This window comes from Candoia aspera, chromosome 3, assembly GCF_035149785.1.
Source record: "Candoia aspera isolate rCanAsp1 chromosome 3, rCanAsp1.hap2, whole genome shotgun sequence".
NCBI classification, from domain to species: Eukaryota; Metazoa; Chordata; class Lepidosauria; order Squamata; family Boidae; genus Candoia; species Candoia aspera.
Window position 1 is genome coordinate 62,463,299 of NC_086155.1, and position 27,075 is coordinate 62,490,373.

Consider the following 27,075-nt stretch of genomic DNA (forward strand, 5'->3'; position numbering starts at 1 on the left):
TGAAAGGAAACAAGTTGATTGGATGCAGAAAGAACACAAAAAGAACAAAATGCCACTGTTTTGTTCTGAGCTCAGGATAAGCAGAGTGTTTTTCTTCCAAGCTCGGAACACTTAAAATGGCTTTTTCAAGCTTGTTAAGTTTTGCACACACCTATCTTGAAGCTTTTGTCATAAACCTGTGTTCTTTCCTATTCCCTACTGAAACTAAAGCTAAGTATACATTTTTTTACCACTCCCCTTTGTTCCCTTTGTTGTTGCCACTCTGTCAAACGTTAGGTTTCAAGCTCCTTGAGGCAGGGACCTTACATTTTGTGAAGTGCTATGCTTAATAACAACGTGACAGTGCTGTAATACAGCATTTATTAATAATGATAGTAATATACCATTTCTCTAGTCCTTTGCATTATGTTTACCTCCTTGAATTAGCATACTATAATATGGCCTTGCTGTTCCACACAGAGGTATTATTTTCTGCCAGCTGCTGCAGTCTGAAAGGATTTGTTATTGTTTCATTTGGGATCACAAAGAACATAGGAAAAATGACAACTAAATTATTTTTATCTTAAATTAATATCATTTAGCCTTCAGCTATCAGTTTAATCCATGACTGTAAATGCCAAGCAAGAATTTGGAAGTAGCGTTAAAAAAGATTGGATGCCCAGTGGAACAGTACAGTGTTATGCATGCCTACTCAGTAGTAAACCTTGCTGCGTTCAGTAGGGCTTACTTCAAGGTAAGCATGCGTATGGTTGTACTCTAAATAATTTTTAAATGCCATGTATTTTCTGAGGAGGGCATGATTATATTTTAACAATATGAGAGGTAAAAGATTGCATGCTACTTCTTCATTTCGAACAACACTTTATCATTTATGTGTCTGAAGAATCAAAGCTTTATCCTATTCAACAGCAGTCTCAAGATGTTCATTTTGAATCATTCCACACTGCCCACCTGGCGGTTAGAGAGTGAACTGTTACTTTAAAGAATAGTTTAAGTAACAACCATGTTTGGGGCAGCAAGCTATTCTAGCAAAGAGCAGTACATGTTACAGGAGTGAGTCTATTCGGTATGCTAAGAGGGAAAATGCAGCTCACTGACTAGATATTTTAATGTGTTAACTCCAGGGAGAAAACATTGTTGTGTGCAGGAAAATTGACATCCCCTGTGCAGATAGAGGACTGGACTTGCAAAGGATTCTCTTTCTGTTTCTCTAAAACCAAAATCTGTGGCAAGATGTTTGAAATCACCAGGACGCTTAGTGCTGCTTTGTTAAATAATGAGGTAATATTTTGTCACATCTTCTGGGCAGTATTTTTCCTTTTTTTTTTCTTTTTTCTTTTCCTTCTCCATTTGCTTAGAAAGAATTCCATCCTCAAACTGAGATTTAAAAGAAAAGAACAAAAAAATAGATACCATCCTTCGCTTTATTTTTAAGTACACTCCCTTCAATCATTTTGGATAACAGGATTGTCTTTTATTTGTGGTTTTAATCAGCTGCTGTTGCCTAGGACATTATACCACGTAAGGCACAGAGTAGGTAGTTATTAACGCTGAATTGGCTTCAAGTGCAGTCCATCTGGGCTGTGTATGAGAAAGCTTGCTGGCGGTTCCTGATGTTAAGATACCCGCAATCTTTGGGATGTATGCATGGTGGAGAGGGACACAGTGCTATGAGATCACTTCTTTTAAGGGAAACTGTCATTAATGAGTCCAGAAACTGCTCATTTATGGTAAGAAAGAAGACAGAGGGGAAAAGCAGTCCTGTTTCATTTTATCTTGAAAATGGATTAGCATTGTGAGTCCAGTTGGGGGGGGGCTTGCATGAAATAATAGCTTTTCTTATTGATGTTTAAAAGATTTAGAGAAAATGTGGATGTTTACAAATTCTGTCACTGTTGATGATGCAGTGGGCAGCCCCCCATCCCGAAAGATGAATAGTCCTATCGGAAATGTGATAATAAGACTGCTCCCCCCTCCCCAATAGAATTATGCCTGTGTACGAGGCCTCTATAGACACTCACACATTTCTTCTTGTTTTCTTTAGCTTTATTTTTATTTTACCATTTTCTTTGTCTAGTTTTCAATCGTAGTGCACAATATATGGAACATATGGCTTTTTTAGACTGGCCAGACAGCTAATTTTTATACTTTCTAGTATTGCTGAATTTTTTCAGACAAAAAGCTGAATGTTCTTGATGTCCTAAATCATTATTTGGTGCCTAAAGAAGTATGTTGATATGGAGGAAAGGGTGAAAAAAAGATTTCTTAATTTCCTGCTTAATTTTTCTTAACCCCTCAGTGAGGTATTAATTTAAGATTAGCATTACAAATGAAACTTTCTCAGTGAACATATACAATTGGGGTGCATCTCATTATGTCCTTGAATTTATTCTTCATTTGTACTTATTGATGTTTCAGTTTTGAAAATGTTTAGTTAACTTATCTTTTATTTTAAAAAAGGAATTGAGTTTAAATCTGTGAAGGAAGGTAATGCAAGCTAGCAGTTATTTAACCTATTCACAAGTATCATATTAACTTCTACATTTTTCAGGGGGTTGACTTGATCCTTTTAAAACTCAGCTGTCTATATTTTGTTATTTTTATTATTACTATTGTGCAATAATAATATGATTTCAATGGAATATAAACTCATATTGTGGCCCATGTTAATGTTTTGCTTTAATATTTGGAAAATGTGCTTTTCACATTAAGTGCTACTTCAGACAGCATTTAAATTATATTTTTAATACATGAACATATAGAGCGTACTTTTTATATAGAATTGTTGATCCCAGTTAATATGGGTATATTATAATTAATAATCTAAGTTATATGCTCAAAGGAGGAAAATCATCTTTTTATTATCAATAAAACTTGATGAAAGCAATTTTTAATAAGTAGAATTTGTATCATGATTATAATTTGTCACTATATGGGTGGAGTTGGTGGAACAACTTGCAATTCTAGTTGTAGCTGGACTTTAAAATAGACTTAAGAGTATGTGACAGATCATTTTTACTCTTAGCCTTATATCAGATGAGAACAGTTGTACCTCTATTTTAAAAACAACATTTTCATTTTCTACGTGAGGACACTGGCCTTATGAAATACCTAGCGACCTACCTACCTATTGTAAATGTCATTTATTAAATATATGAACTGCTATTTCTATATCTGAACATACTTTATATAGTTAGTGTAAGTCAAGAATTTAGTGAATTTTAACAATTTAAAGATAGTTACAATAGACAGTAAGGGATTTTTTTCATATTTTAAGTCTAGAGACAAATAATTAAATATGCATTTGTCTGGAATTATAAGGTGGCTAAAACAGTCTAGATTTAAGATGTATATTGAGTATGAAACATGATGGAGGTGTAACATCTATAGGTCAATGTGTTCATACTCTAGGTGTGGCCTGAATTTTCCCTCTGTGTATGTTGCATGTGTGGGGAGTGGGGAGTAAAATCCATGCATTTGTAATGTTCTTCAACTGTCCCTTAATTACTAGACACAAGCTGCAGTTCAGAAATCTGGTCTCTGTTGTTGTAGAGGTCACCAAATCATTAACATTGTCAATCTGGCAGTAGCTAATTTCAATAGCACCTGATGTTGCAACGCCTCCTTTAGTTTCCCTAGCCAATCGCATCTCGCATTCGGCTGACAGATGGTCCCATAAATGGATGTAAAAAGAAGAAGCTGCTAGCCAATTTCATCAAGGCTCTATTCAGTTGCTATCTACATTCTAAATTCAGGGGGCTTGAGCACAGTGCTTGGGTTTTGCTTTTGGTTTTCTTCCTTTTGCTGCATCATACATCTTCCCTGTATATTTTGTGGATTTTTTAAAAAGATACAATAAAGCATTTAATTCCCTGAAACCATATCAGATCTTTAGAGGAACTGAAGCCTTGCAAGACCCATTATTTGCCATTAAGAATGGTTATGGTAGGTATTAGTAGTTTTTAAAATTTATTTGTTACAGCAGTCTTTCATAATTTGTGTATAGAACATATCCCTTTCCCCAAGTCTGCGTTTTGATCAGTCTGTGTTATCACATTAGTTTAGTTTGCTCCCCTTGGCTTGCTTGTTAAATGTCTTTCCCCTGTCATTTCACAGCTTCCCTTTTTTTTTTCTTTTTCACATATGTAAATACTTGCCTAGCTTTTAATAAAGGGTAGTAGTGGTGTATTTTACCATTTAATGTTGGTTATATTTTTTATTTTGAATATACCCAAGATTGCATGGGGCCAGCAGAAATGCTGAAGGAGGGGGCTGGGGTGGTTAAATTTCCCACATTCACATGCGGGTAACACATATGCAAAATGGAATCCTTCAAAAAGAAATTAAATAGGAGGCAGTGCCTTGAAACAGATACTGTTTTGGTTTGGTGTACTGTGCAGTAGACATGGTAATTTTTTAAGAGAATGATTTATAGGAGCTTCCATAAATGCTGCATATTGTATTTCAAAGAGTTTCCTGTCATGACCTCATAAAAAGAGGAGGCGGCTTGTATGTGTACCCGCGCCTAGTATATGCCGATGTGTTGCATCGTTGGGCAGGAGTTCTGTAAGAAGGAATGTCAGCTTTTACATAACATTCTTTTTGCTTTTGACACTGTGAGGGGCTGTAAGGGTCCATCTTTGTGATCACAGATGGAGTGGAATGGCTTGAAAATGGTAAGTGAATGCTAGGAACACATTGCTTTGGGGCTTCGCGTGGCTTGTGAATTGTGCTTGCTTAGGATAGCAGATTGTGAACTATAAATAAAATAGGCTATTTTGGCTTTTAATGAGGCCACTTGAGCATGCAATGTGTCTGTGCAACTATTGTATACAGACGAGTGTCATGGCACTGAGCGCTTCACCCGGTAAGCATGCATTTGGATGATCTCTGCTGACAGCCACGGTGTCTTTGTACTAAATGCCCAGCATATGATGCCCTTTAATCTTCATTTGTGCTACGCAAGTGATAAGTTGAACAGAAATCTAATGACTGCATGTACGGTTTCCTTAGAATCTTAAGGCTACCGTGAAACAAGGGTGCTTTCTTTTCCATAGAAGGAAGTTAAATCCGTTAATGTGATAGTAGTATTTCTATTTTTAGCATATTCTTCTGGCGGAAAAAAAAATCCAAAACTACATGATTTGTTCCCTGCTCCCACACCCTTTCTTGCTGTTACTGCTGTTCTTATAGATTGTGCAAAATGGCTAGATCAAATGTAGACTTTTAAATCTTGCAGAATTAAGCAAATCATGAGGATGGAGGAAAGAGTAGGAGAAAGATGGCATTAACATTCACCTCATCCCTCCTACTTCTGTTCAAATTAAATATCTTGCAGGTGCTCCCCTCCCCCCTCCCCCCGATATTTATTATAAACTCAGAAACAAAGCTATGGTCTTTTGCCTATTCTTATAGGATTTTCTTTGTCTAGCTGCTTGTTTTGATGGGTGTAAAACAAATAAGATTAGACTGAGCAGCCGAACTGAAAGCGATAGCTGGAGGAAAAGCCAGTGAAAGGTTGCCCGGGAAACAAGCACAGGGGAAGCTGAGTGGGGGAGCAGGAGGCATTCATGTGGGAATACTGCAAACAGTGAAAAAAACAAATTCTGGGTCTACCTCAATTATCTTTGCTGTTCTTTGTGGCAGTCACAACTTTAATTATTCTATATAAATAAACATTACATTTCTTTCTCTCTTTTTATATTGATATATACAGATATATAGGTATATACTCACACATACATATACACATACATATATACGCACATACAAACACGTATTGTAACATAGTATCTGTTCTTTTCCTGAGGGTAGGGGCTACTTAACCTGTTATTACTGGTACAAAATTCTGTAGGCACAAAAATACATTGAAAACAGGAAACAGTGCACTATAAAGAGTGACGCTGAATGGAACTAGTTGATCTGCAAATTCATTCTCATAGTATTCATCAAATGTCAGTTCAGGAACTGTACAAAAACTTACTTATAAGTATAGAAATATATGAAAGTGTTGTGATTTATATGCGGTATTAAATGCCATGACTTTATGGCAGAATTATCAGGTAAGGAAAAGTATGCTTTGTCATATATTTATGCACAGGACAGCATTTTTTTTAAAAAAAATGCTGAACTTTTTCTATCCCATTTAATTTTTATAGTATCACTAAACTATATCACACCCATTGTGCTTGGTAAATTTCACCTTCAACTTGGTATATCGTAATCTTGCAAGATGGACTTCAGTAAAATGCTAAAATTTGTAAAATATCCCAAATTCACATTGTTTTAAATCTGTTCTGTAGAATGCTTTTTCCTTTTTCATGGAAGAGATTGGCCTTCTGTGTCAGAAAAGAAAGTTATGAAGGTTCTGTGTATCTGATAGCTGATAATTTTTTTACAGAAATACCTAAAAAACATTTTAATTTGTCTAATTTTCATTCTGCATTTAAATTATCCAGCATGTCCCTCACTACCTTCATCTCTGAATAGTTGCAGCAAGCGGTTCTATTGTTTTCTTACTCTTCATATTGCTTTTAGCTCTCTCTCTCTCTCTCTCTCTCTCTGTCTTTTAAATCTATTTGGCAAAACTTTGCAGAGTTTGGCTTTTCCTCTTTAACCCTGCTAGTCCCAAGCTGTCATATTTTGGGGGTCCAGAAATTAACAGGTTCTGGATATTATGCAAAAAGAATTTCTTCAATACATAAAACCCTATGAAGCATCTGTTGATGCAAGAAAATTTCTATAAAATCAATGAATTATTTACTATTATTATTGCACTAAGACATTTATTGAAAAACTGAAATGGGTGAAACGTAATAGTAATTAATGTATGTTGTTGGTGAGTTAATCGGCAAATTCTTCCTATTGCTCTATATTTAACTAATGAAGTTGGGATGTGTATGTGGAGAGATGTTCTTCCTGCCAGGTAGGCATCCTTTCTACAGTTTATTTCTCCTTCCCCCAGCCCCCCCCCCCATTTTTTGTAAGCATGTTACTGTTATTTTAGCTCTGTTAAGTCAAAGAAGGACCAAATAAACCTGTATTAGAAAATTATTTTTAGAAATATACTCAAAAATAAATTGCTTCAAAGGAGTGGCATGGTTATATTCTGTTCCTCATAGGCATACAATAGTTCTGAAAATCAAACCTGAACTTCGCTAGAGAGTTTTACTCTTTGGGTATCTTAATATATAGCTCCTGGGCAATTTTCATTCCTTTTTCCATACTTGTGGCCTCCATGAATTATGCTTTTCAAACTTAGAAATACTTAGTGTAGAATCATTGTGGTGAGGAGTTACCCCATATGTTACACCGTGTCCTATCTTTGCTTGGCTTATGGAGAGGCTATGGTTCTAGGCTATCATGATGACTCATAAAGTAGCTTGATATATAGGCACTAGTAGTTAATATCTGGCATTTCATACAGATCTTGAACCACATAATGGATGAGCTACATTGAATACAGTTGTAATTAGTAACCTATATGTATAGCGTGGAACCTCTCCGTTTCCTTATTGTATGGCATTTACTATGTGATTATACGCCTTTGACTTTGGGGCATCTGACAGAATACCCTCTGATACACTGGCAAATACTGCAATGCAGTATTTTTTTCAATGTCATTGGGGTTTGTGGGGAGAAAAGTGTTACTAGAAATAATATGCTGGGCTGAATCATTGATGGGATCAATTTCTGTAAAATTGGCCAGTATGTTTTGGAAAGGGAATTATCCATCTTCTGCTTCTGCTCTTCTCTCAGAGATATGTGAAGACTGAGTGGGGTGTGTGTGCCTCTGTGTATATGTATGTGAACATGTGCACGCTGTGTTTCTATTGCTTAACTGAATAATAACGCTCAATACACTAGATTGTCTTTTAAAATGAAGCTGCATAAAATATAATTCTGTAATTTAAACAAAATGCTCAACATATTTCACCACTTTTTAGAAGGTACCAGTCCTAAAATTAATGCAATTTGCATTATCATAAAAAAACAAGTTTTTTTTTAAAAAAAACATGTATTTACTGTGCACTGGGCATGTCAGTAATACTCAAATGTATCACACGTTTACATTTTCATTTTATTTAATCTGCAAAACACTTCTGGGAGCTATAGATTTTTGTAGGTCACTAGCTATAAAGAAATCAGGGACGATACATTTATATATTATGACACAAATTGGGTTAACTTAGCTATTAGGGAAAAATAAAAGGTAAAAATGAAGAACTGTAATTGTTTAGTCCATGAAATAGAGAAGAATGAATTTTGACTTGGGTTAGAAAAGTGTGTGAAGCTTTTGCTTTTCTTACATTAAAGGACTGATCATTATTTACCCCCTTCCTTTAAATGATACCTTGAGGAAACAAAAACAATGATTGGTGAAGCATTTTGGCAACATAATGTAAATGCATTGGTTTTTTTATGAAAAAGAAAACCATGCTATATATGGAGAGGATATATTTAACATTAATTACAGTTTGAACTAATGATTCTGCAACTTGTATATTCATTAAGACTAAGGCAATTTATTTTCTTTAATAATTACAGTAGATTGCTTTAACTAGTGCACAGTTTTGTGCCTGTGGGATCCTGTAGAAGTAAAGGGGGAACTGAAAATAATACCTATCCATTGACTGAAATTTGTAACATAAAGTAGTAGTCTTAGAGCTGATAAATATTGAAAAGGAGAAACTCTAAATTAAATTAGATGAAAAGGCAGTGAGAATGTTGATGAAATAAGGTCAACTAAAGGTTTTGTGGTTTTTGTTTGTTTGTTGTTTGTTTTAGAAACATTGTGCAAAGCTGGCTTTGCCTGTATTTGGGATCAGGAAATATATAAAATCCTGAAGTGCTCCTTTCTTGGTAAGGTGAATACAATGTCTAGTACCCTACTATGATGTACAAATGAGATGTCCATGGCCAGGATTCTTAAGAGGTACTTTGATTTGAAATAATCTTGTATAAGTAAAGCAGTTTAAAAGAATGCAACCGGCATATGCATATCTACGTAACAAGGATCATTAAATTTGGTATTACCACAGTGTTTCAGGTGATATTTCAGTCAACCTAAATTTTGATAGTAAAGAGGAAGTTCTGTTGTGCTTTGACAATAATGCAAATAAATATGGAAATTGAATACTCATTAAGGCTTCAAGGAAAATCCGTGCAAAGCCTTTCTTGTGTGCGCTGAAGTCTGAGTTTTAACGCTGGACTGTGATACCAGTGGAACCTTTCCTGTTGCCAGAGAGTTTAAATTGCAGTGCCTTAGGTATAATTGTTTATGACTGACATAGTATTTAGACACTCTTTTCTTATATTACTCCACTGTGAACAGACATTGTCCAAAATATCCCAGTATGGGAAATTAGAAAATCTTCAAGTGAAATAGTTACTTCAGTTGCACTTTAGCAATCAGAATACTTCACTCTGCTTAGGGATTTAGAAATACATCGGCCATGTAAAAAAAAATTTCTCTGAAGTTTCAGAGCATGTTTATCTTATGAGTTGTATCTGAAAATTATCAAACCAGTTTCACTGAAGTATCCTCTATGATCAGGCTTAGTACTTATTAAACTCAGCTGTAACAGTCTTCTTTAAAAGCTTGTAAAGATTAATAAGTGATAAAATCTTTCCCATATCTTCTGTCCAATTTTTTTAATCTTTCTTTAGAGGCAAAGAATAAAAATTATAATTTCCCCATGCCCTGCCCCACCCCCAGTTTGTTCTAGGTCTTATTGCCTGTGGCTAAAACCCAAAATGTATTTGTTTATAGAAGATTATAGGAAGGATGAGTTTCCAAAGTCCAACGTGTCTAATAATTCCAGGTCATATAAGTTATAAAATAACTTGTTCTAAAAACAGCTTTTTCAAGATAAATGACAGTGCTTCTAGTGTTCCTGGAAAACCTGAATGTTCTTTTAAAAATGCTAAAGCATCGTGATAATTAAGGGTGGAATATAACATAAGCATAACAGATAAATATTGTTTAATTCTCATTGACCTTGATATTTACGGCATATTCTAGTCAAGACTGAATGTAAAAACAAATATGTTTCAGTGTTGTATTCACTCATAGACCTGTAATATGAATTTTAATTCCTTCTAGAGTCAGATAAAAATCCCCACTGACACCTTCAGAAATCTGTTCCAAAATCTATTTTAATCTTCAGGTTATTTTAAAATGATCAAATATCCAATGTTATGCTAATATAAAAGTAAAATGCCAAGAAAGAAGGTTGAACCATATACACTGAAATTACTGAATCACTTTTACCAGTATTTGTGATCTGAAAAAATCAGATACACATACAAAGAATTAAGTCACTATCAATACTGCTTTAGATTAACTGCCAATCTAAATTTAAAGAAATTTAAGAAATTTAAAAGAAGCTTCAGATACTACAACTTCCGTTCCCATTGTTGTATTAAAAATAGGATTTATGAATTATGTTTTTTGGTACAGATTAGAACACATGTTACGCCTGTAAGCATCATTTAATACCAAAATAATTAAAAGCAATTGTTAAAATTTCACTTCTAATTTATCTACAGATTTTTGAGATTATTTCTGCTTATCTGTATTAAGCATTATTTGTATTTTTTTCCATGTTGACTTTAGAGTTGTGTGAGCAGTTGTTTTCAAAAGCTACATCTCTTAAACTAAAGCCAACTTGAAGGTTACATATATTTGTGATATTGCAATGGTCTCCTGTTTGGCCTATACTTCTGCATAAATGCGTACACACAGATTTGTATCTGATGTTTGATTGCATACAGACTTTTTACTAATGTATGTCAGGGGTATACGCTAAGAAGTGCATATTTAGAAATATGTTCCATTGAAATCAATGAGGCTTATTATTAAGTGAAAATGAATGTAGGATTCTTGCCTTAATTTTTTTTTCTTTTTCTTCCTTTAAGAGCAGCTGTTCCATGCAATTAACTAATGGACAGATCAACACAATTAAAAACCTATAGTACTAATTGAAACAGCCATGACCGTTGAAGAAAATAATTCAAGTTCTGCCCAATATCATATGGTTTTAAAATACTTTTTTTAAAAAGTCACTACAATGTCTCCTTATATTGAAATAATTTTAGGAGTAGTTAATGATTGGACATCATATTTGAACATTCAAAAAAGCATGGTATATATCAAACTGAGAATCCTGGAAAATGAAGATATTTTAATATCCCTTTCTTCTAATCCTAGATATGATTTGTAAGTTTAATATTTTATCGACTGGAAAACAAAAATTATCATGGTGTTTGTTCTTACTCAAATTTAGTTAGATGTGGATAGATGAATTGTGAATTAGCAGCATAATGAATAGATTTAATGAAGAAGAAAACAGTGGTTTTTTAAAGTATAGTTTTACAGTTTCAGTTTGATTTCTGACATTGCTATATGTATGGAACAAAAATGAAATGAAGGAATATGAAGGAATATGCATTCTTTCACAGAAAAATAAAACAGAATTTCCTAAAAACAATAAATAGTATACAATGTGGAATGTTCTTGACCAGTTCACTCCACGTGTACATGCTGGAATCATCCACAAAGGGTGGGAGGTGACCTCGTCCAACCCATATTCTGAAATAATAAAAATGACTCTATCTATTACTGTCACATTCTGCATGCGTAGACCAGGCTTGAGTTACTTCTTAGCAGATGGAAGTGGCAAATAATGGCACTGCAATTTCCCTGCATTTTTCTTGCTATATTCCCTCTCTCTTACTTAAATAAAATGTGTAAACAACTTAAGAGAAATTAGAATAATGGACAATAAATGAATGATACTTGTAAGTTGTTTCTGATTGTCTCTAGCCAAAATTTAGTTCTGTTTTTTTACATTTTTATCTATTATTTTATGGTGTGCAGCACCATAACCTTTCAGAACACTCACACTGATGCAGAAGTTATTCTGTATTTTATTAACTCAGTTTGAAATTCTTATAGGATGAGTTACACATATGGAAGAAATTTCATATAGTTACCATTGCAATAGACTCCAGATCTGTAATTTGTACATACAATTTATCTGAAGTTAATCTTTTCAACTGTTATAGCAGTTCAGTTCCCTCAGAATTAAATATTTGCTTTGATTATGTGAACTTAATTTTTAATGTTTCAGTATTGTTAAGATTAGGGTTTATATGTCAGTTCATATATACATTTAGGACCTCTTAGGTGTGAAAATATGCAGTTTTCTACTAATCTTTATTTTGCAATAAGTGTACCTGTTTTCTTCTATTGAAAGATATATTAGAAAGCTTTATTTCTAATACAAATATCTGCCTCAGTATAATTCAGTAATGTTTAAAGTTTTTATATTTGAGGTTTTTCATGTATTGCTTTAAATGTTACAAAAAATGTACTTTACAACAGTGAACTCTTTTATTCATATGCAAACATAAGTTCCTATAGATAATACCTGCCAGTTTAGCAAAATGCAACCTATTTTGTCATTCAGAAACGAAAAAAATAATACAGTTAGTAGCAATTACAAATCTTTTGGTTTTCCTGTAAATAATTTCTGTTCTTTGTCCTTGGATTTAGAAGTTTGCTAAACTAATTTATCTTTAAGCCATACCTATTCCATAGGTCACTGTTGTTTTACCTATAGAATGAAAAAGGATTTTTAAGCTGATGCACTAATTGTACCTATTCCTGAAAAGTTCACATCTATCCATGCTGATATGACTCTCCGATTGCTAGCCTAGGTAGTAGCAGTGTGCTTTTATAGTGAAATAACCCGCCTGCTGGCTAGATGGCAACTTCTTGTGCAGTGTTTCTCAACCTTGGTAACTTGAAGGTGGATGGACCTCAACTCCCAGAAGTCCCTAGCCAGCATGCTGGCTGGAGAATTCTGGGAGTTGAGGTCCACCCATCTTCAAGTTGCCAAGGTTGAGAAACACTGTTCTAGTGAGAGGTGGGGTGGAATTCAGGGGAGGACAAGTTAGAAGGGTGGGGGTTGTTTGTTTTTTTTGTCCCCAGGCATTAATTGGTGCAGGGATTCAGAGATGCAAGGATATTAAGATCAAGTTTTCTGACTGGGCCTGACAGTCAGATCCAATCCAAAAGTTGTAGGAGAACTGGAACCATAACAGTAAAGTTGGGGGGGAAAGTATGGCAGATGCCTGGTCTTTTCACCATTGCTTTTTGGAATCTTTTACATCTGCTTTCATTCCTTGTACTTCTAATTCCCTGTTGGTTTGATCATGATTGCTAGCTTTGGTATATAAATTTAAGTCTCATATAACTTGGTGAAGCTAACCTATTTTCTCAAGTCCTTACTTTGTTGCCTTTATTAAAACATAAATCCTTTTTCTTTGTTATTCCCGTGTTAGGTTTGTAGTAGCACTATACACTTCAAAACCACTTGAATATGGTAAGCCTGGTAAAAAGGGAAAACTCTGGTTTTTAATCTTTGGGTGCAAAAGTCTCCTGTTCTGTTCTGCCCAGATTCTAAGTGAGGAGAGTATCTCTCAATTCAAGAACTGGAGGTGACAACGTAAGTACTTGGCTTCTTTCATCTGCAGAAGAAGCTACACCCAGATCCCTGGAACTCATGTAAAGTGGATGAGAAAGTTGAGGGAGCTGACAGACTTGTGTTTGAAACAGCCCTATGGCCCACTTCAGTTCACCTAGAGATAACTAAGAATCTGCAACACCTTCAGGTAGTACCGAATGTGAGAAATAAATTTCTGGTGTTTGTCCCTAGAAGCATATGACTCACATTTTATAATACCTGAATGGGTTTCTAGTTTCTGTATAAATGACAGACTGTGCGGATTCCTAGCTAGTATTGTCCAACTATCCTTATTCTACAGAACGTATGGGTAGGGTTGAATGTTTGGATAGGTTCCTCCCTTTGACTGTCCCTTTTTTAACTCATCTGTCACCATATATCATTTAGCATCTCTTGGTTACCTGGCTGTTTTGCTAGTAGAATTCTGGAAGGATAAGTCAATTGTGAAAATTAAAACATACTAAATTTTTGAGGGTCACCTTATCCATGGGTGGCACATTTTTCATAGTAATTTAGTTAAAAAGTTGAGGGTCAGCTTACCCATGGATGGGCTTATACATGAGTATATATGGTAACTTCATTCAATAGGGTTCAGTTGTTAAAAATAAAAGATATGTTCCAAGTGTCTCTATAGAAAACAAAAATACCAGTAATAGGAATGTTTGATCTCAGAAAGCATTTGATGTCATATACAGGCATCTTCTTAAGTACTTTCTTAATTTTAAGATATTGTCTTCTCTTCCTTTTAATGGAATTTCTAAAGCTTCCATCAATTCATATTTTTTCTTAAAATCTAATTTACTAAGCAAGGTAAATGTATTATACAAATTTCCACCCATCTTTTCACAGATTTCAGATTCTTTAAAAAAGTTGTTGCTGCTGTTGTTGTTGTTATTGCTAGTAAGAGGCAGCAGACATCTGAGCAGTCACTATTTTAACCACCATTTCAGAGTCTTCAGTTTCATGAATTTTAAAGAACATAATAAAATGTTCTAGTGGTCACTACTAGATAGTTTTTCTTTTACCTTTGTATTTTACTAAAACAAATTATCAGCACCTGATTGTTTATATAGTCAACAATAATTTCCTGTCCTAAGTAAATTATTTTAATCTTACGTGAAGTTAGGATTTTTTAATCTTTAAAATGATTTAATGTTTTACTATCCATTGTTGAATGCTTTTGCATTCTTTCCTCTTCCAGTTCCAGTTTATCTGTTATACTCAACTATAGATTTTTCCTCTATTTGTTCTGATACTGCAAAACTTTTATTTTGGCTCTTGTTAAGTGTTGTATACTTGAGTTAACTCATGAATGGAATCCTATTCCCATGTCAATGTGTGAACAGGTAGGATTTGTTATCGTTCAAATGCCAACTCTTTGTGACCCACTGAATATCAGTTTGCCAGGATAGTCTGTCAGTAACTGTTTCTTTGAGTTCTTATAAGCTTATTCTTGTGTCATCAAAAATAGTGTCTAGAAATTTGGTCTTCCATCAACCTCACTCTTAATTATCTTCAATTTTTCCAAGCATCAGGGTCTTCTCCAATGACTCTAGCCTTTGCTATTTGATGTCCAAATTATTAATGTTTCTAGTGAGTAATCTGGTTTTACTTCATCTGGTATTGAATGGCTTGTTCTTCTTGTAATCCAGTGTATTCTCAACAATTTTCTTGAAGGGCATCGTTTTTTCTTCCTTCAGGTTTTCTGATGTCCAGGATTCACACTCAGTATGTTGCATTTGAGAAAATCATAGCTTTGACACTGTGTACCTTTACTGTCTTTGTGATGTCTCTGTACTTCATTATTTTGGTCTCTGTTGGTCATGTTCTTTTTCCCAAATAGATATGTCTCTTTATTTCATGGCTACAAAAATATAAATCTAGTTTTTATGAAGCAATAAAATTTATCATAAAATCGTTATCAATTTCATGAAATATCTGAGGGTCTGGTTGATAGGTAAGGCTCTGACCTTGGGGGAAGGATTCTGATATTGAAAGCCCAATGATTTATGAAGAAGGAATTGGGAGAGCCCAACCTTAGCAACCAAGAGGGGTATGGTTGGGCAGGAGTGCCTTAGATTTCAATAATCCTTTGGCCCCAAACCTGTGTAAACCTTTTCAAAACAAAATGGCAGGAGATAAACAGAGTTGTAATAATTGTTTCATCTTCATTTCCATTTTGTTATACTAGAGATAGACTAGTCTGGGGATTTTTGGAACACTCAGTGCTACATTTAGTTGCTTTTCTATTTGATTGATTGATTGATTGATTGATTGATTATAATATGCCCCTCATCTAATTCATAACATTCTAATATCATTAATCCAAGTCTAGTTATTTGCCTATCTGTATGTCCATTGTCTTACTAAGTAAATAGAGTCATATTACCTTTCTTCCAAAGAGAGGTCATAGTTGCCAGAGCAATTCTACGAATCCTTAAAAATTATTATTATTATTATTATTATTATTATTATTATTCACCATATATATCCTGTGATTGCTTTAGGGATGATGTTGTTGTTGTTGTTGTTATAAGACATTTGCATTATATTAATTTGACCATACATGTGCAACTTACATATTGTACTATTTTGTAATGTTTTATGTTTGCACACCCTTTTTATAAGCATATTCCAGAGGTTTAATATGAGATTTCCATTGGAAGTAGTACAGTATTTGTTCATTTGTCATTATTTTTCTCTCCATATTTAGCACATCAACCTAGATTTAGTAATATTTCCTTTATACCTGGAACAAATATAAAAATCATCCAGTAAACTAATTATATTAGATATTGTTTCTTCTGGATCTTTCAAAGCTATCCTGACATGGAGCTGCACTCAAAAACTGCTTTATTCATTCATAACTCCTCTGATAGGGGTTGACAAGTTAAATTAGTTGCTAATATCCTGTATTATAATCAAAAGATTTGAATACATAGTGGATCTTCAGCTATCTTAAATTTAACTAAAATTTGAAAGGTCAGAATTACTCTACCAAAAGGCTTGGTTGGATCAAGAAATAAAGTGATCCCCACTTCTTTTGTAGCTTTGATTTCATGAATAATATTATTTTCATGATTTTATGGCAGTTTGTGCCTTTAATTAAAAAAACCCTGTGTCTTCATAATGTTTGTATCCTGATTAATCTCAAGAGCAGAATTTGAGGGCACATTGGGCTATGAGGGGGATAGAATCTCTTGTATACAGTTTTATTGAGAGAAACAGTTCTGCCAACAGAAAGACCTTTTAAAATTTCCTCCAGATAATATAAGGCAGAAGAGTATCAGTGACCCTAATTCTGGATTGCTTTTTAGAAATGTGTTACTTTGTGCATATAAAAATTGACCGCTGGGCTTTTGTGCTTGCATAAAGTGTGTTTTTCCAAGTTTTTCTTTTCTGCAGTTTCATTGCAATATAGTTAAGCTGGAATGGAACCTGTGCAGTTAACAAAGCCAGCTGTGTATCAATGAAATGTTAACTTTTTTTAACAATCTTTTATTGCTGCCATATTTCTGCTTCCTAAGGTTTTTTTTTTAATGAAATCTTTAACCTTGTATTTAAATACAGTAGTGTTCTGAAGTGAGAATGACCCCCTGGAACCTTTTCAGTTACTTATCCTAGTGGTTGATACAATAACTTCTGACAATAAATTCTGTGGATTTTTTTTTACAACAACTATAGAATTATGAATGAATTAAATATGAAACCTAAGTATGTCTCGTATGTTCTGCCATTGTGTTTAAAGCACATATGTCCTATTTTGTCTTGCTCTGAACACATTTTTTTCATTACTGAAGAGGCAGTTTTAGTGTTGCATCTTGCAAAAATTACAGTATAATCTAGGCATTTACATTAGAAACTTTCTCTGGTGTCTATCATTAACATGCATTCCGTGTCTTGTTCACAGCAGGAGGAAGCTCCTACCAGCTTTGGCTGATCTTGAAGAGCTAAGCAGGATCAGATGTGATACTAATAACTGAATAAGAGAACTACCAGGAAATACCAGAACTATAGGTTATCCTGGAAAGTTTAAGAATAAATGAATATGAATATGAATATAAAGGCAATAGCAAAACATATCTGTATTGCTGTTAAGAAAACAATTTGTACATGTCCACGGAGTCACCAACTATCGAGTTTTACTTTTTCTGTGACTTGCTGGTCCGATAAATGTTCATAGTCCTCAGTTGATGTAGTAAGACTCCTTACTTCAATAGTTTCCAACCTTTTCCTTTATTCAAGCCACTACTTTATTATCAGAAGGTTATGAAAAGGACCACATTTATATTTTGCCTCTCATGTGGGAATTTAAGGCAGTGTATGTAAGTGTTGCTTCCTGTCATCTCCCCTGTGAAGTAGATTGGGCTGAAAGAGAGTGACTGGCTGTATCTATAGGAAAGTCCTATGCAGTTACAAACAGCATCACAATAATAATTTGTATTGGGGGGAAAAGAGTTTTGTAGGTTGTCATAGACTGACAGATTTTTTAACTCATCAGGTTTGAAGACTCCCAATCTGTTTTACAGTATATGTGGAATAAGGTTGGAAGAGAAGGACTTGTTTGGTGAGACTTTATTGGTGGAAGAAGATAATTGAGTTAGGCTGCTGTAGCCAAAAAGAGTAGCTTCTGTTTTGTCTGTATTTTGTGTATTCTCTTGAAAGCTTCCCAGTAAACGTAGATGTGTTCAAAGTGACACATGAGAAGCAGCTTCCATGTATTTCAGAAGCATGGGAATACTCAGATCTTGTTTGCTCATAGTTCCAAAGCATCTCTTCCAAAGAATTTGCACATCCCTGATATGTCTATATTTGCGCTTGTGTGCAAGTGCACGCGCACGCACACACACACATTTTATCAGGTATGCCCTTTTATAAGCATACCTACTTAAAAATGAGACTGCTTTGTAGCAAATCAATCCATTAATCAGTCATGCTCATTATCATCTATAATGATTATAAGCAGCTGTGCAGAATTTCCCAGTGCTGTCCAAAAATGTCGGAGGTTGAACCTGGTACCATATATATGCAAAGCACCTTAACTATTGATCATATGTTACCTTCTTCTGAACAGATGTTCCAGTTCCCATAGTTTCTTTTGAAATGGTAAAATAGTAGGGCCTATGAGTGATCTTTCTGTCAACTCTAGTTTGCATTTAGAATAGGGTTAGGTTGTATCTTGCCACTTTTCTTTGATGCCAGATGTTGGGATTAATAAAGATAATACTATAATTGCTCAGAGGAAAATTCAAACTTGGACTGTATGTTGAACCTGTGTTAGTTGGGGGTATACGGTATTTATTCTGACCAACATGGATTTTCACACTGGTGTGCTCCTGGTTCAACCATTGTCCTTGAATATTTAAATGATTGCTATGTTTAGGAACAAAATGCCTCCCTGGAGAAAGCAAATTTGGCCATTGTTACATGTCTTTTTCATAGCAAGCAAAAACTATTTATTTATTTATTTTTATTCTTCAAATTTCTATCACCATCCATCTCTCCCAAAACGGGACTCTGTTGCAACACATATGTATGTGGGACTTTCCTTTTAAAAAGTGTGTGGAAGCTTTAATTTGAATAAAATGCTGTCACCAGAATAATTTCTGATGTTCAGTTTTAATCTTATTGTTGGTTGATTGATTGAGCTGCCTACTCACCAAATGACTTTTAAGAGTGTTTTTTAGAATTGGATAGTGATATATAAATGGTATAGTTAGAAATAAATTTCACTATTCCTCCTTTATACTTTAATTATTTGGATTGACTGTTAAAATATGGAAATAATTTATATTACTATAGGATTGTTTTTCTTTTTCCCCAAAAGGTGCTTTAGCAAATAAATAATTCTTGTCTTGAACTTGAAGTGGGGAATGAAAAAGATTCAGTTTTACAAACCAGTTTATTATATAAAATGTAATATTTGGGGGATATTGGATTTACCTGTAGGCAAAACTCTCTGAAACTTAGTTTTCCCTTTCATTTTGTGTTCATGATTAAATAAATAATAGCAAATGTAATTGTGCCATTTAGATGGTATAATAAAAACTGTAGTTGACAGTGTAACCTGACAGTTCTATTCTTTAAGATATATGTGCTTAGGTTCTTGATTGCTTCCAGAAAATTTTACAGATACTGGCCTAGTTTTAAATGTTATTTATTCATTCATTTATTCCTTACACTGATGCACAATATTGGCCTGGCTTTTGATAAATTATTAAAATGCAGATCAATAACTAATACAGCATACAAAGAAAATGTCACAATTCAGTAAAAAATAAACAATTTCTCCAGTGTTTTCAACAGCAGAGATTATAACTACAGAACTTTATATATATGCACTCAGAAGGATGTAGGAATTCATGAGATCTCATAGTGTTTAAACTTGACTAGATCATTAAACTTTTGAATTTATTTTGTAAGAGGTTTCATTCTTCATGCTAGTTAGGCATGAAGAAAAAGATGGAGGTAAAGAACAGCACATATACCTTTTCCCATGATTTAATTATATACTTCTTTGTGTTCCACTTTGCCTTCCACTGTTCTTGTTGTGAATGTTTTGGCACAAGATAAAAATTGTAAGATCTGTTCTTTTAATCTTGCCCCTGGATCTACCACTGATAAAGTAAAATGAATAAATACAGGTAGTCCTCTTTTAGCAACAGCCTTAGACAGTGACCAGTCATAGTTACAACAGTGATGAAAAAGTAACTTTGCAACCAATGCCCACATTTGCGACCTTCACAAGTCTGTAAAGCAAAGGAAAGCTGAAGTAAAATTGTGATGTTTCACTTAGTGATCTATTTGCTTAATGACCAAGTTGCTGGTCCCAATTGTCATCACTAAATGAGGACTACCTGTAGACAAAATGTGCAAGGAGAAGCATAGATTGCTAGCATTTTTAGCGATGTACTTTCTCAAACTCTGTTCCTGGAATAAAATAATTCCTGGTATCAAATTTCCAGGAAGAAAAAAGTATTTTATTTGGGTTTCTAAAAACTGTAGTCCTAAAGAGCTTCTTGTGATGTCACATATTCTGCAAATAAACAGAAGAAACATTTCTGTGAATATGCAGAGAACAGCTGCTTTCCAATTGTATGTTTGCCTAGGCCATGATAGTTGAAACTATTACAGGGATTAAGTTTAAAGTATGAATTGAGTTACTTAATGAATGTTCAAAATATGTAACTGAAAGTGGGGTATTTGTCAGTTAGTCGGAAAATTGGACTTGGAGTATATTTAGGATTCAGTTAATCCAAAAATTAAAATAACTGTAATGTATAAAATGTACAGCATCGATAAACCCATGAGCCTCATCCTGATACACGGCTTCAAAAGGTGGATTGAATATGAATTGGTGATCATGGTAAAGTTTTTGTGGCAGGACGGGTTATGCCATATTGCAAGCACCTGGGATTGCTTTCCTCCCTTTGTTACTCCTACATTCCTCAGAGTAAGGATGGTAGGACTGCTGTTAAAAAGCCCTGTATTGGAACAGCTGTGTGGTAGGTGGGTATGGGAGAGAAGGAGGAGGTGGTAGGAGGCAGTGAAGGAAAAAGCAGTAAAGGTTTACAGAAACGTGAGAGAGAAAGAACAGAAGATTCTGTCCTCTGAAAGGAATATTGTATTTAGGAGCAGAATTGTAGTAGAAGTGTTAGTGTGTAGTAGCTATTGCAGTAGAGTTTAGTAGTTATAGCAATAGAATATTACAGAAACAGTCATAGCTTAGTGATATACTTGTATTAGGAATGAGCACTGCTTAGAGTAGTTGTAGTAATAGAAATATACAGTAGGTCAGGAGTTAGGAAACCATATAATGTATTAGTTGGTCACTTAGATAGGCAGAGCACTTTTATACTACAAATAGTTGGTTACAGGTAAAGTAGCCCCCAATATAAAAAGGGAGAGCTGAAGTTCTCGTGTGCAGTGTCTTATTGGGGAATGTCTTGGGTGAGTCTGAATAAACAATCCCTTGGGTATCAAACAAAAGTGATAGTGACAGTTTTGATGAAACATGATTTTTATGGGAAACTCCAGAGATCAACATGGGTGTAACATTTTGTACTAGCAGAAGTTTTTGATTGACACATAAGGGCAACTTTAGATAAAATACATTTCAAAAATTAAGCTTGCAGGTAACTAGCAAATGTACCACTATGTATGTGTGTGCATGTCATTATTAATGAGGAAAAGACGCCACTAGCATATCAGCCAAGGCTAGTAAAATTGCTTCTGGATATGGACTCCACCTGAGTTGAGTAGTCCAAATTCATAATTACTCCAACTTCATACCTGAGCCTTCAGGGAGAGTGTGACCACCACAATCCTAGAATTATGACCTCCTCCTGAGAATGAATACTTCCATCTTACCTGGATTCAGTTTCCATTTAGTTTTACTTATTACTGTCTATAAAAATCAGCATGTGGAATCGTTTTGATAGATTTGAGTATCACTGCTGTATTAACACTGGTTATCTCCAAATCTCCTGATAAGATTCTGTCCCATGAGTTTCATGTATATATAAAAAAGCACTGGGGACAAAAATGGCTTTGAGGGACTCCACGTACTAGCTCCTGTTTTGCAAGGTGGAAGCGCCTGAGTTATATCATCTGAAACCTTCCTAACGAATAGGAACAGAACCACTGCATAAGCAGTATCCCCAGTTCCTAAAACAGATGGGCAGTCCATAAGGATACCATGGTGATGATACTGGAAGCTGTTGGGAATCCAGGAGAGCCAATATAGTCTGCTGCTTCTCTCTCTCTCCATCCTCATGCTGACCAGGGCAGTTTTATTCTAACACCTCATCCTAAAGCCAATTGAAACATGTCTAGTTAATCCATTTTACCTTGGGCTATCTGAAACTTGGGGAGCCACCACCATCTTGGGGCATTTTGCCCAGCCATGGAATGTTAGCAGCTGGTCTGGAATTGCCATAAAGTAAAACTCCCAGCCCTTAGTCATTAATAATAATTAACAAGCAAAGTCCCAGAGTCACTGGCTGAGATGGGTGGCTATAGAAATTGAATAAATAAATAAAATCTCAGAGCATTTGGGGCAACTGTGTCTATTGCCCTAAATATTCCTTATTTCAGGATTCATCTAGGGCATTGACAGAATTGCCTGTAGGTTCAGTATTAGCACCTTCTAAGACTGTCTGGAAACCGTTCGATCTAACAATTGTTTTTCTGCCACTGTGGAGATGAAGAGTGGCTTTAACTACAACCTTAACCATCTATAGTACATCCATGACAATAGGGGACCCACAAGCAAATTCACTTACGGGGTACCATTCCATCTACAGTAAAAGACAAAATGAGTATGTGACCAATATGCATTGGCTCTCAATTCAATCAGGATAAACTCATAGCCATGGCTGCTATGAATCTTGAGCTGCACCAAACAAGCCAGACCCATGTTTTTCAATTGTATTTAAAACTGTATCGTTGATTATGAGACAGCCAGTTTGGTGTAGTGGTTAAGGAATCAGGCTAGAAACCAGGACATTGTGAGTTCTGGTCCCACCTTAGGCATGAAAGCCAGCTGGGTGACTTTGGGCCAGTCTCTCTCTCTCTCAGCCCTAGGAAGCAGGCAATGGCAAACCACTTCTGAAATCTTGCCAAGAAAACTGCAGTCGCCAGGAGTCAACACTGACTCGAAGGCACCCCCCAAAAAAATCTTGATTATACTGTTCAGACTTGCTTTAATAACTTGGGAACTATATTTTCAGTGTATGAATATTGATTATTGTCTTATGCATGCAGTTTTAAGACTTTCATAATACTTTTCTTCATAATATAAGATACATGTAATGTATTAAAATAAAATATTAACTAGTAACAAATAAGTTTAGATGTTTACAGTTCAAGTTGTTTTTATATGCATAAACCTTTTGTTTGGTTAAAAATGAATTATTTTCTCAAAAAATGAATTATTTTCAAGTAGTTGAAGGATTTAAAGTGAACGTATCAGTGTATTATTTTCATAGATTACAATATTATCTCCTTTTAAAAAGTTGTATTTCTGATTTATGACATTTTGGAACAAGAATTCAAATGATAGTATGCTATATTTTATTATTTTAGAGGTACTTTTCAAAATGCTAACTATTTGCCCAGTCTTAACAAAGCACAACAGTTTTCTAAGTCACCACTGAGTGTCATAAATTCAGCTGTGCTAACAGGTGGAGTTCCCCATAGATTTCTTGAGGCCTTTTCCCCTAAGGTTGAATAAGTATTTGGTGCTTTTTTCAGTGAATAAATCAGATTTTTAGTTTCATTGGAGTTTTGATTTCAAATGTAGAGGAATAAAATATTACATTTCTTGGCATTTAAGAAAAAAAATCATATAACTCAAACCATAATCTTTCAAAACCTATTTTTATGGTCTCAAAATATTATGCTGCAAGCCAATGTGGGCATTCATTTTAGTTTTTTACCTCATGAAAGTGGATCTGTCCAGTTTAACTATCCAGTCTGATTACTTGAAAGTTACTAGTTTATTTATCTTAAGGGCACAATAGGGATTGGAACCTTGTTCTGTGCTTAAATGTTCTGAAGTTGAATCAAGGGAGACAGATATGTTAACACAATGGGACTATTAGTAACAAAATAGAAAGGAAAATGGGTAGATGTTCTTTAACATAGTATCACTGCAATTGACATGGGTAATTCCTCAAATTAGTCAGTATAATTAATTTGGACTGTGCCAATCAATCTAAATTCAGTAGTGATGTTGTGAGAGTATATATATTCCATTCCACTATTTTTTGCCGTTTTTTAAAAAGTCCACAGAACATTTATAACTGCTCTTAACTTTCTCAAATATGTAGAGTTTTATATATAATTTTATCTAATACACTATATGGACTTTCATACATAGCATGCATCATTTTAAATACAGTTACTTTAAATGCAGCTATTTAATTTACTTAAAAATCTACTTCTAATACACACATTTTCATATGTGACTTTCCAAAAATATTTTATTAGGAACATTTACATTTATTAAGAACATATACATCCAAAATACATACCTTTTGTGTGAATTTTTGAGCACACAGTGATCAATATTAGAATCTTCTATCTTTTGTTGCAAGTCTATGCTGTGGCAGAATCACAGCTTACAACTTGCTACCTTAGCAGTTTTATTTTTTGCAGGCTAACATCTTTCTGCACTTCCTGAAACTTCTCAAGATCACACAGATACACACTTCTTATATAGGTGAAAATGGACCAATCAGCTGACTGAAGTTTGTTACTTACTGTAACAGCATTAGCATATACCTTTCGATATGTATACGTTGGGTGGTACAGAGAATCAAGACATTTATTGATCTTTCACTCTTTTCAACCTAGAATGATAATCTTTTCAGCTGATACCTGAACTGAGAAACAGTACTGTTTTGTATTTCTCTTTACATAACAAACAAATGCCAAGCTTTTCTGAAAAACCCAAACACAAGACATTTGGTGATGCTTTCCATTTAGTTAGATGAGAAGGAAAAGCTTTGCTTGGTAAATTATGTTGAGATTGCTTCTACCTCATGTTCTATATCATTGACTTCTGTACAGCAAATGCAGAATTCGGCAACAATATTATTGATAGTTAATCTTTTAAAATTATGGGTGCATAGGAAATAGTAAATGTGCGTTGTTTCAAACTCAGAACAAACTACCACATTCCAAAGGGTCTGCTAAACAATGTTAGTTTCAGATTAAGCAAAATCCAGAAATTCTAGAGTGGTTTTACAGAATTGGGCAATCTTCTCTTCCACTTAGCAGCTCTTAGCATGGCATATCCTACCAGCCTGCCCCTTGCCCCTCCCACCAAGTCTATCCAATGGCTTTCCTTCCTTTCTTCCCCTTAGTCATTGCTGCCATTAATGTCCCAGCATGGCATATCACAGTGGATCACCTGCTCCCTGACCTTCCCACCACTTTCCCTTGCCTCCCTCCTCACAGTTGCCCCCACTGTACTAATCTGTTCACCTGTTTTACTGTCCTGCTCTCAGCAATAAAGAACAGGCCCCCAGCATAATATATTCTACCTTATGCCTGCCCACCAAACTTCCTGGTACATTCTTTTCTGTCCCCTGCCATTTCTCAGCCATTGTCAATGTCTTTATTTTCCCCTGCTCTTACCCTTCCTAAACTACTTCTGAATATCACTTCTGGGACATTTGAATTTGAAAGAGCTGTTACCATTATGTACCATCAAGTTAGTATCAACTGTTAGCAACCACATAGGTAGATCTTCTCCAGAATATGTCCCCAACTAGCCCTTCAGGTCTTCCAACAGTACATACATTCAGGCTATCCACTTTCCTGCTGGTCTTGCTCTTTCTTGTTCTCTTCCCTTCCACCTTTCCCAGCATTGTGGACTTCTCAAGGGAGGAAAGTCTTTGCATAATGTAGCCAAAATATGAACCCGGTCATCTGTGCCTTGAATGAGAACTCTGAGTTGATTTATTCTATGATCTGTTTGTTTGTTCTCTTATTTATCCATGGTATTCTCGGAGTCTTTTTCAACACCAAATTTCAAAAGCATCAATATTCTTTCTGTCCTGCTTCTTTAAAGTCCAACCTTCACTTCCATAGAATATCACAGGGAAAATCACTGCTTGTATGAGTCTTATCTTTGTAGGTAAAGACTCTATCATACCATATGAATATCTTTTCCAAGGCCTTCAGGGCTACCCTACCAATTGCTAGTTTGCAAAACATTTCAGTAGAAGAGAATATATGTAGCTGAGGGTTGAACTGTGGAGTCCTAGTGCTCTCTGAGTTTGGTTGTTGGCTTGCAGACATTTCATTACCCAACTAGGTAACATCATCAGTGCGAGTGAATGTGGGGTTTGCTCCCAGTTTATATAAAGTAGCTTGCCCAGGGCAAGGACTCCACAACACATTTCTTTGCTCTAGTTCCTTTATTGTTGATAGTCAGCCCTAAAAGGCAGAGGCTATACATCACTTTAATATCTTAATTGTGAGTTATAAGACCTGTTAGTTGCTAGACATGTTGTTTGATAGCTTGATTTTCTTTATATTTAATCATAGTCACATTTTTTCCACTGTGCTCCTTGATTTTCAGCATTAGAGTTTGCAGATCTAATAGACTGTGCATCTAATAGACTTTCCCAGCATTGTGGACTTCTCAAGGGAGGAAAGTCTTTGCATAATGTAGCCAAAATATGAACCCGGTCATCTGTGCCTTGAATGAGAACTCTGAGTTGATTTATTCTATGATCTGTTTGTTTGTTCTCTTATCTATCCATGGTATTCTCGGAGTCTTTCAGTTTCAGCCATCGGCGTAGCGAGGTTATTGATATTTCTTGCTCCAGTTTTAAAACCATACTCATCCTCTTCCAATTCAGCTTTCCTCAGTATATATTTTCAACATATAGCTGAGTAAATAAGGAGAGAGGATACACTCTTGACTTACTCCTTTGCTAACCTAGAGCCAGTCTGTTTTGCCATGTTTTGCCCAGACTGTGACTTCCTGTCCTTTGTTTAGCTTTCTCATCAGGACAATGAAATGATC

At 34.9% G+C, this 27,075-nt stretch overlaps 1 protein-coding gene across 3 annotated transcripts in view; it reads left to right on the forward strand.

The window, feature by feature from the left end:
- The first annotated feature begins 1,039 nt into the window (after nucleotides 1–1,039).
- ELAVL4 (ELAV like RNA binding protein 4) overlaps nucleotides 1,040–27,075 on the forward strand; it is a 97,158-nt gene continuing 71,122 nt past the window's right edge. The window contains exon 1 of one of the 3 annotated variants that reach the window (XM_063297910.1): nucleotides 1,040–1,281. In XM_063297910.1, coding sequence (XP_063153980.1) covers nucleotides 1,234–1,281 — 48 coding nt within the window. In that variant the 5' untranslated portion in view covers nucleotides 1,040–1,233. Of the gene's footprint in view, nucleotides 1,282–3,714; nucleotides 3,946–4,488; nucleotides 4,677–27,075 lie in introns of those variants that run through there. The other 2 variants (XM_063297912.1, XM_063297911.1) reach the window with 2 other exon arrangements.